Genomic DNA, 11,408 nt, shown 5'->3' with positions numbered 1-11,408 from the left:
TCCAAAACCAAGGCAACCGAGGTCGGTGATTGGTTGATTGAGACCACGTGACATTTGCGTTTAGAAGAGAAAAAATTGTCATGCTCAAGGGCGCCGCTGCTGGCAAATGTCGCTGACGTAGTTTCGCGAATTGCGTCAACGCGGCGGTCGCGTACGCTGATACGGGCTCAGGTGGAACGTCGTGCGCGTAGTTGTTGGCGTTTGTGGGGACCGGGAGCCAGCTCGCGATCGGAATCGACAATGAGCGGAGAACCTGCCGGAAACGACGGTATCGTCCGAGTGTGGTGCGATGGATGGTGAGTTGTGGCCGTAGTACACCGCGCGACGAGGAGGCGTGCTGTAAAAGAGACTCCGCGCCGGCATTTCGCGCTTTCGGACGAAATGCTCGGTGCTTTAAAGCACACACGCGGAGGCGTGGTCCTACGCTCTCTATATCGCGCATGCACTTAGACGTAGTCGATCGAGTTCGTTTCACATCGCGCAATAAATCGAGTGCTCGTTATTCGATGATACGCAGAGTAGATCTAATTAGCAGCGCTATTTCAAGAAAGCTTCAGGTAAGTTCGTTGGAGAGAAACTGCTGTCGGCGCGCTTCCGAAAGTGCGATCTGGGGCCATCTAAGTGTGTGTGTACTTATTGTATGAAACTCTGTGTGTAGCCTGTCCCCGCTGATAACGTCAAAGCATCGTAGCCACGCTGATACGCGGGCCAAACACTTTTTCCGATGACGACGCTCTACGGTGCGCGAATTTATTAGCGAGGTACGTTGGTTTCAGTTATGCAGGATAGTACAATAACGCGAGGGGTATGCATTGCCGCCCGACGCTACAACAGCGTTCAGTTTAGCCCTGCATGAGGTGTTTTATGAATGGGTGTGTGGGCAGATCGACCGATTTACTCCGGGGGTATTTCGTTGATACGGCGCGCCGCACTTGTGTGTTGTACGATCGGTGGTTTCGCGATAAAGCTGCCTGCCGAAACTGCAGCCTTGGATTTATATATGGGTCAAGGGACTCCCGGCCGATTAGGTTTTGATACACATTATAGATGGGCGCAAACGTAGACACAATTTTAAAAATGTGGCGTTTTTTTCGTCGTCAGAGAAAGGGAGAATATTAAAACATTTAGATTTCACGTATTCGTATAATGATTTATTTTCTCTTTCGGACGAAATCCAGAATAGCTTCAAAACGGTACAGGATACACACAACAGGCCACCACGCGACTTTTTTTTTTTTGCTGAGAAGATTGCACGTTTAATCAAAATCCTTTGCCACTAAGAATTTGGCTAAAAAAAAACTGGAGTGAAGAAAAAATCACATGAACCCGTTCATATTGTTTGTGTTTGTATTCTCACCATGTGAATATTCTCACATCTGCGCATCCTTGTAACAACGTAGCATTTTCTTAAAGTAGGGTACAAAAGATACAAATAAGCAAAAAAAAACATTGATGTTTTTTGTGCACTTCAATATATTTTTTGTTAACTCGTAATCACTCGAGCTACTTATATGTGAATGTTTTTCAATAAAGCTCAGTTGATAGTTTGTACTTTGTTCGTGTGGTTCTTTTTTTTGCGCTAAATTCTACATTGACGCTGAATCAACTCTCCCAACAAGCCACTCTTCAGAAGCCCTATATCCCTTTTTCAAGTAGCTACTGCCGTTTGCAGTCAACCATGAAAAGCTGAATAACGAGATCAGACAGAAACGACTCAATGGCGTAGGAACCTTACGACGCTCGAGGAAACACAATAGAGATGCTATAAGGCAGGCACTGATGCATTGACAATGACCCAGCTGCACTGGAGGGCCTGACAAACACCTGTCTCTTGTTTTTTTTCCTCTCTCCCACAGCTACGACATGGTGCACTTCGGTCATGCCAATCAGCTGAGACAGGTGAGTATTTATTTCTCGGCCGTACATAAATTAGCACAGACGGGTACACAAAACCACAGACTTTTCCTGTATATACGCTACGTATAAGGAACTTTGGCGCTAGAGTCTATGGTGGCTGCGGCGTACGGCACTTCAGGCCGAGAATGATGGGAAGTTCACAGCTTTGTCTACTTTTCGTTCTTTTCACTCCATTTGTCTTTGCGTAGCCTAGAGCCACTCCGTCACGAGGTGGAAATCGGCGAGTGTTTCGCAGTTGCACTTCACTACCTTGACCTATTTATGCACACTGATTCAAATCAGGTCACGAAGTTCAGAACGGTTCATTCTTTTATTCGCAAGGAAACCAGACGACAGCAATAAACAAAGGCACAAGTGCGTTCGAAGCCTGCAAGCACGAAGACTAGGCAAATTCGTGTACTACCCATTATTTCCATGGTGGCTGAACGATGGCAGCACCAGAGTCCCATCTATGTAACTTTAAGAAACTCTATGGACAAAGCTAATTGGTGTCTTTCATGTCTGCCAACATGCTGTTGACAGAAAAGCTACGTTGTGTAATTGTCAGAGTGTATGTCTCAAGTTACAAGCAATTTAGTGCTTGTATTTGCTTGCATTTTTCATAATATAACCCATTACACTTTTGAAACTAACATTCATTCTAAGTGATTCCATTACACTTTCTCATCATTGATTAATGGTAGTCTGTTACTTTTTTTTGCATAATGAAGTTGTAACCAGCCTTATATGACTGTTCTCGTCCCAAAAAACGTGCGACCTTTCTGTAGCGACCCCATGTTCGGGGTGGTCCCTACAATGCATATTTCACATTTTCCTTGGCCTTACCTGCGACGCCCTAAGCGAGCGCCAGCAACAGCGAAAAATGATGCTTCATAGAGGACATGGATTCTAGCATGAAAGAAATGTGCAGCTGCAAACTGTTGTGCAAGGTGTTTCTACGTTATAATACTGTCGTATAATAAAATTCCTTATAATACTACCATAGAATTTGTATATGCGTCGTCACAATACGTTATAATGGTGGTTTTTATATGCTAATACTTTTTCAGATAGAAAGTATTCAAAACATAGCGGCCAGGTACGTTCTGGGTAGGCACCGTAGAACAGACAGTGTCGCAGTGATGAAACGAGAATCGAATTGGGAGTTGTTTTGTGGTGATGGAAGTTAAAGCTGAGACTGCTTTTTTTTTAATATATGATATCAAGGTAAGCATAAATAAGGGTACTTGCTTAAAGACACCTTTTATATTTCTAAACGTCAAGATCACAAACTCGAAGATAAGTGAATACCAGCCCAGGACTACATATGCGCTGATTCTTTTTTTCTTAAGTGTGTAGGAGAATGAAATAAGTTTTCTGAAAAATAAGTATGTTGTGATATTGAAGATGATCTGTATCCCTGTTATAATCCCCCCCTCCCCCCTACTGCTGTGACATCCAAGGGCGATGTGGGGTAATTCCTGAATAAAGGAAATGAACAGAAAAAAATACCATTCTTGGTACATGAACTAAAGGTGTTTAGTGTAGCAGCTGACCTCTTAATGAGAAAAAGTGGATGACCAACTTTGAAAAACAACTCTTGTTGAAGCTTTACAAGGTGCATCTACATCACACGGGCTGTAGTAAACATCCCAGTCTTCCTTTACTAAGCAAGCCTCAGTGGTTCGTTGTACTATATCTTTAGTAAACTCTGGTTATTCTGTGACTCCACCAAAATTTTGATAAAAAGTAACTCAAAAGTAATCATTTACATTTCTGTAATTGGTGGGTTACTTTTCTGGGGCTTTATTGGATCACTGTAATCAATTACATTTTATAGGAAGTAATTGTGATTGGCTGCTTATTTTCTGTTATGTGTACAACTAGTTGGTGTGCGGTACTTGTGCACAAGGCAAGGTCCATGAGTTTGATCTTTATTGACAGCATGTTTGAATCAGTTTTTTTATTTGCTGGCATATAACATACAGGACTACTAAAACCAGTTGGACGTATAGCCAAAAACTGGTTGCGGGTTCAGTGAAAAAATTGAGTAGTATTTGCAAGTACATAAGTAAAGTGGGCCCCCCACGTCTGCGCATCCTTGTAACAACGTAGGATTTTCTTAAATTAGGGTACAAAAAATTCAGTCAAGAAAAAAAGACATTTAGTTTTTTGTGTGTTTTTTAATTTATTTTTGTTATCTCATAATCACTTGAGCTCGTTTGAAAAACTGCAACACCCTTGCATGCTTTTTTTTTTACTTCATTATCTGTTGCCTTCATGTGATAGTGCCTAGACAAAAGGGAGTAAGGAAATGAGCATGATCCATTTTTCATACTTGTCTTTAATGGTAATGTCGTCACTTGTGAGCACATGTTTACTCTGCATACAATGGAGAATACTGAGATGAACCTACTTTTGCACACTTTGACGATCTTGCTCTTTCATTGTAACGTAGTCAACAGTGCATGCTGGATTGTATGTAATTTAGCAGCATTGACGAATGTCAATGCTTCTAAATCGCGTTTCTTACGTTATTTGGCTTGTCTGTTGAATTCATATGGTGGTATTTAACAAAGAGCAAGCTGCTCGAACGATTTCTCTTATTTTGTATATTTTAAAGACCTGGAATTCTTGGGCCTCTTCAATTAGTCTAGTGGGACTGGGTATTATCATGGCCATGATGACTCGGACAATAACTTTTGATGTAATTCAATACATCGCAAGTAGACTCCTTCCTCAGCTAGACACGTGGTCTGTTGCATGGCTGAGCTAAACTGTGTGCATGTTGTGTGTGAGTAGACGGACATATTGCAACATGTTGGCCCATTTCTTTAGCGTAATTACCTTAAATATGTTGAAACCTCATCCCTGTAGTCGAAATTTCATGAAATATTTGATGTTTCAAAAGTCTAAAATAAAATAGTGTGATGACAGGATGATTGAGCTGCCTAGAATTTTAGTTTTTAACATTCTCCAGAAATGTATGGAGCACTAATGTGCACTGGGCAGGGATCTCACCTTCTAGTTGTAGCACACACATTCCGATAAGAACTGTATATAAGAATGCTTGTATAAATGGATCTAAGTTCACACATTAATGCCAGGTGGTCAGAATTAACCTGGATTCCTTGACTGTGGCATCCCTCGAAACTCACCGGCAGCAACGGGATCACAAGCCTTGCCATTTGAAATGTGTGGAGAACAATGGAACATACGTAATTTGGGGACACATGCACATGCTTTACATCTTGTGTCATTGTACTGGCTGTCAACTGTCCCCATCTGTATTTAGAATACTTCTAGAAAAACGCATTTGCACAAACCAAATCAACTAGCTCCGCTTGTTATGCTTACCTGCTTATGGTTCAGGAATGTGTGGATAGGATTGTTGGAATCCTGCCAGCACCTGTTTAACTAAGGGCTGCAGAGATATGACACGTGCGGGGTAGTGCAAGTTCTGGCGCAAGATTAGTGCGTAAACAGAGCTGCGTTTCAAGGATGTCTGCTCGTAATTCGTTGCTCAAGTTTCGCCACACTTTTCAGTGCTGGTCTTCGTAATAACACGTGCGTGTGCCAAAAATTTTCCTCATTGAGGGAGGCAGTAAAGCTTGACGATTTGCTTGAAGGAGTGGTGTTGCCATCTAACCAGTGATTTAGAGAGAACGAAAAAGTGTTCACAAATGCTCCTCCAAAGCCTCCCAGAAAAAGACGTTATTAAACGAAGCTTTCATCTCTGAATGCAGACAGCCAGCAAACATTTGAAGAAGGAAAGTGAAGCTGTTGAATTATTTTACAGCTTGACGACAAAACTTCACACTGTTGAATTATTCTACAGTAAGCTTGACGACAAAACTTCACACATACGTTTTCCACTTGGCTCATTCAGCGAATGAATTACAAGGTGATACTATCGTTCCCGAAGTGTTACTCGACTGTTAGTTGCGCATGTTTTCTTAATTTCTTGTTGGCGAGTTTGACAATGTTGCCTTAACTGTTGCCAGGCTTCACATTCGCAGGCTTGTTGAAGCTGCGAGAGGAAACATCATACTGTGAAAACAAATGCAGTTATATTATCATGCATAATGGATGTGACACGCAAGCTTTCTGGTTCAAATGAAGAGTTTCTTTTTTTCTCTCCCTTTAACCTTGGTACATTCAGGCATTGATGGTTCTCTGCTTTATGAAATTTAAAATCTCGAGGCCACTCGGGTAATGAGAGATACCATTGTGGAGGGGTCCCCAAATAATTTCGACCACCCGGGGCTTTTTAATGTGTCCCGAATGGCACAACCGTTTTGCCTACATAGAAATATGGCCATCACAGCAGCCGGCACAGAAGCGGAATTGTTCAGTACAGAGGCCCAAGCATAGTAACCACCGCAACACAGGGGCATCTGTTTTGAGGCATTGTTTTAAATAAATGTATATGGAATAAAGCACGCATTTTTGTGTGGTTGCACATGCTTAGAATCACACCTGCGGTGCTTCAAGAATACCCATCTATAGTGCCCACACATGCAGCAGTTAAAGTGAGAGGTAGACTATGTATACTTGTTTTAAACTTTTCAATTGATGCTTCAGACAGTTTCCTGTTGTGTTCTTTAGTTGAAACAGTAACTTCAAACTCACTACATGGCAATGATTTGCCTCGTTTGTCGTCTGTCTATTACACAACATTGTTTTCAGTACGTATTTATAGTAAGAATCTTTGAAGTGGGGAAAATGATACTGATATTGTCGCTACCCAAAGTGCATTAACACCTTGAGTGTATTTTTATTTAGACCTATCTTGGTTCTCATGATTTTATCAAGTGAAAGTGTTGTCAATGTAAAACACTGAAAATTCCACCGAAGACACATTTTGTTAAGGAAACAGATTCATTCACTATCATTGCTCCAATAATATGCCATTCTTTGTTTTATAGCAAACAAGTGTAAATGCATACCCCAAAGTATTCCTAAAATTTCCGTGCCAAACTCTTCATCTTTTGTGTCTGTGTCCTCCTCTAAAGTATTCCCAAAATTGCCATGCAAAACTTTATCTTTTGTGTCTGTGTCCTCCTTCTCTAAAGTATTCCCCAAATTTTCATGCCAAACTTCATCTTTTGTGTCTGTGTTCTCCTTCTCTAAAGTATTCCCAAAATTGCCGTGCCAAACTCTTTATCTTTTGTGTCTGTGTTCTCCTTCTATAAAGTATTCCCAAAATTGCCATGCCAAACTTAATCTCTTGTTTCTGTGTCTTCCTTCCGTAAAGTATTGCCAAAATTGCCATGCCAAACTTCATCTTTTGTGTCTGTGTCCTCCTTCTCTAATGTTCCTTTTAGCTCACACTGACTGTTCTTGTCTTTGGCCTTACTGTAAATTACAGGGCCTTGAGTCCATCGTTTCACCCAAACGACAGTAAAGAACTGACGTGATGAATGAGTATAAATAGGAAGCTGTTAAGCTTGTGCTACCATAGCTTAATAAACCCAATGCTTGTCCTTTGTGCTCATTCTTCAATGCAGCTTGTTAATTAGGCCATAAATGAGCAGGCAGCCCTCCAGTTCCTAATACAATCCACAGGTCAGGAATAAAAACTAGTCTCTTTTGCAATTCAAGAACTTGGACATGATCCAAAAGGCACGTGTTTCTTTAAGATACGTTGTAATCTCGCAAATGACCGAGCAGTCCTTCATGGTATGGCACACTCCATTGATTAAGCGTAAAAACAAGATCTGTCAGTTTCCACCGCGAGTTAAGCATTTGGACATGGTCCAACTGGTGGGCACGTGACGTCCCATAATCTTGTGTCTAGTTGTTACCCTCCGCAAATATTGAAAGGGGGACCACAGGAGTAAGTGTGCACCACTCAGCTGTTTTGGTTTCATAAGCTCGCACCAACACCTACTGGATCCGGCTTTGCCATTCATCTAAGCTATCTTAAGAAGGCAAGGCTTGGGGGGGGGGGGGGTCGTAAAGTGGGTGCGCGTGGCACTTGTTTTGGGGTCAACACTTGAGATAAGGCTTGCCTGACAGGGCATGACTTAAGGCTTTGACCCTTCTGCAGTGTGTCAGACCACATTTTTTTCTTTTTTTTTTCTTGCAGGCCAAGGCGATGGGCGACTACCTAGTTGTCGGAGTTCATACCGACGGTGAGTACAGTCAAAAAGAGGGATCACGAATGCAATTTTGAGATTTATTGTTAATGCCTATGATTCTAAAAGAGGATACATGGAAATTTATGGATAGAATGAAAGTTTAATTAGTGGCCTTTGTTTACATGAAATCCAAGAATATTAAATTTGACGTGTTATCAGCTATCATTTTAAACTTTTTTGTGCATAGTGAGGCAGCTTATGCTTGCAAAAAATCAGTGGAAGAAAGGCTGCCTTCAAATAAAATTAGTCTCATTCCAAAGGCTTTTCTTCTATCCCGGCAATCACATTTCAATGAGACGAAGTTGTAGAGGCCTGTGCAATGTCAGTGCACGTTAAACAATAACACGTGGTCGTAATTTCAAAAGCCCTTCACGGGGGCATCTCTCATAACTATATTATGGTTTTGGCACACAAAATCCCAGATAATATTGTTATTATTCAACAACTTGTCTTTCAATTTGGGGGCAGCCATTAAGACATTGGGAACAAGATGATCACAAGCTTTGACTATAGTGTTCGGATCATCAGGTCAAGCAAAATTAAAATGTTATGAACTTTTTTGTATACTGTATGATGTTCTAGATTGTGTGATTTGAGGCTGAAAATAATTTTAATGTTTTTGTCTGTCTGTTATGCCTGAGTTTCTTGTGCAAATCAGTAAAACTGCTGAGAAACATGTGGTGTTTTGTATCATGACTTAGCTAAAAACATATGTTAAGACTATCATCTAGCACAGACCGATTGATTATTGCTCCGGTCAAAAGACACTTTTTCTGGTGGGCACATGAAAGGGAAACTTATGTGTTACTTTTATTGGTAAGGGCTTTCAAATAGTAGATGGTGTAATGAATGGATGCATTGTAATTCACTCGGCAGGCAGTCATTAACTCATGATCAAAGGAGAAAATGTGACTATGAAACAAATGGACGCAGCACTACTATTAATTAAAGATCATCAGGCTTCCACTGATCATGAGACACAATAGGGGTGATGTAAAAGTTCCCATTTATTGAAGCACTTGCAGCTGTTCAATGAAAACATGCTGTAGCGAGTGTCATTTGAAGCATTGTCAACGCTGCATGAAACTTTCTTCTTTACTTTTATTTAATCCTGCATTAACAGAAATAGGAAGCGGCTTGAGTGAAAAAGGAAACTGGAATATGTGATGTGCTACACAGCAATAGCTGCAATGAGGCCTGTTGTCGCGAGCAATTCTGAATGCCTGTTAGTTGCTGCTCCATTCTTCTCAAACGAATGACCAATAAAGATTGTTATCCAAAGAGAAATGAGAACATGGCAATCTTGTACCATGCCTTAGGATTGAACTTCTATTGGGAAATATGAGGAAAGTTTCATTATTTGGTGGCATAAAACTAAGGAACACCGAGTATCAAGAGACATCACTTTATCAAAGTGACCAGTATTTTTTTCAAGGAGAATTGATTGTTAGCCTAAACCATATATCTAAAGTACTAGTAACACATGACTGCAGTCAGTAGAATAAATGTATTAATAACAACTCTTGCTTCATCAGCCATTGCCCCATTTCTAAATAGATGCTGATAATATTCAGGCTAGCACCAGTGTTGCTGTGAAACTGAAGCACTGCCTGTCGGTGAGAAATTTGAACTCGTTAGGCAAATAAAAATGGCCATACATTGAGATGTCCTGCATTTCTTTCTGTTGCTGAGAAAACCATGTCATTCCAGTGTGTTCGCTTATCAAATTTTTACAGTGTACTTTTGGACCAAACTGCGCAATCGAGAGCACTTAGTGCCGTGTATATCTCAGGGATGAAAAAAAAAAATGTGTTCAACATGCGGCAATTGGATACAATGTCGCTCGCAGGAATCTTGCCAAAAACAGTTTTGTCAGCTAATTTATTAAGCACGCATTTTCTAAACTGCACATGCCAAGAGTGAATGTAATTCACTTAAGCCATGGAAGTTTTTTTTTCCTACTTGCAGCTTCCGTCAACACAGCGGAAAATTTTTGCGCTTCTGAGTGTGTATCGTACGACAGCTGTGCTGATATCCACGATAAGAGGGATGCGTTTGCGCAGTATGACGTTCCTGACCTTGGGTTGAACCGGATGTGTCTGTTGGCACGTGGCTGGGAAGCTCGATCAGATTCGTTGTCAGATTTTCGGGGCCCTGCTCGTGTTTTTTGCCTTGTTTGTGTGTGTGACTAGGTAGCTAAAAGACTGAAAAAAAAAAGTCAGAAAAAGCTTTCAGCTCCAAAAGTGCACTCTCGTTTTTGCAAAGCTGACTCGTAGCACTTTGCATTTCCATCTTTGCTTGCGCCTTCTATTCTTTTGCTGATGCTCATGAAAGCAAGCTCTTTTTTTCCCCGTATATGGAAGCACCAGTTCAACGGGAGCACAGTGCCTTTTCAAGAAAAACAACTCCTCCTTAATGTTCATACAGTCTGCCACTTCAGCCCCGCCACGGTGGTCTAGTGGCTAAGTTACTCGGCTGCTGACCCGCAGGTCATGGGATTGAATCCCGGTTGTGGCGGCTGCATTTTAAATGGAGGCGAAAATGCTGTAGGCCCGTGTGCTCACAATTGGGCGCACGTTAAAAAATCCCAGGTGGTCAGAAATTACAGAGCCCTCCACTACGGCGTCTCTCATAATCATATGGTGGTTTTGGGATGTTAAATTCCAAAAATAAATCAATCAAGCCGGCCACTTCAAATGCTACGCATTCAGCACCCTCTCATGCTTTCCATTTCGGGCACAGTTTTAGGCAGTACGAACATAACTTGCAGTATGTTCTGTTTCCTTTTTTCTTTGTTTCAAAGAAATAATGATGCAAACCGCATCAGCCCTAAAAAAAAATTCTGAGAAGCATAGCGGAACTCAATAACATTAATTACTGTACTGCTATTTTCCACAACTGAGTTTCAGTGCCTGTCTTACCAGTAAACTTGCGATATTTCATTTAGTTTAAAACATGTAAACACATGAACCCTGCAGCAGATGTAAGTTTTTGTTACTGGTGGGTGTATTGCTTTCTTCCATGTTATTCGTAAGTCAATGCTACGTATTGAAATCTGGGTTGAGCCAATCACCTTAATTCACACTCCCGTACAAGTGTACTTACTTTTTCACTCAAATTTTAATGTCAGAATTTTATATTTAATGTAGTGCAATGCAAATCTCAAAACATTCGTTGAGCACATCTGGCTTCAACACATATTTGTGGCATCTAGAAGTTCAATTTAATAAGTTTATAACTAGTGACGAGCATTTCACACTCACATTTTTGAAAGCTTAGTGTCACTGCTTGACACTCAAAGTTTACTATACTGTGTTTTGAACCACATAGTCAACCGGCCACGGTGGTCTAGTGGCTAAGGTACTCGGC

The 11,408-nt window shown here is 41.1% G+C and overlaps 1 protein-coding gene across 3 annotated transcripts in view; it reads left to right on the top strand.

Annotated features, from left to right (window-relative positions):
- The first annotated feature begins 123 nt into the window (after positions 1–123).
- Positions 124–11,408, top strand: part of Pect (phosphoethanolamine cytidylyltransferase) — a 56,964-nt gene continuing 45,679 nt past the window's right edge. Inside the window, exons 1-3 of one of the 3 annotated variants that reach the window (XM_037431254.2) lie at positions 124–296; positions 1,857–1,899; positions 7,988–8,033. In XM_037431254.2, the coding sequence (XP_037287151.2) occupies positions 241–296; positions 1,857–1,899; positions 7,988–8,033 (145 nt within the window). In that variant the 5' untranslated portion in view covers positions 124–240. The remainder of the gene's footprint in view (positions 297–1,856; positions 1,900–7,987; positions 8,034–11,408) is intronic. The other 2 variants (XM_037431255.2, XM_075869413.1) reach the window with 2 other exon arrangements.

Source organism: Rhipicephalus microplus, chromosome 7 (assembly GCF_043290135.1).
Source record: "Rhipicephalus microplus isolate Deutch F79 chromosome 7, USDA_Rmic, whole genome shotgun sequence".
In the NCBI taxonomy this organism is placed as follows: Eukaryota; Metazoa; Arthropoda; class Arachnida; order Ixodida; family Ixodidae; genus Rhipicephalus; species Rhipicephalus microplus.
The sequence above is the reverse complement of the archived record's forward strand: the minus strand, read 5'-3'. Positions and strand labels throughout refer to the sequence as shown.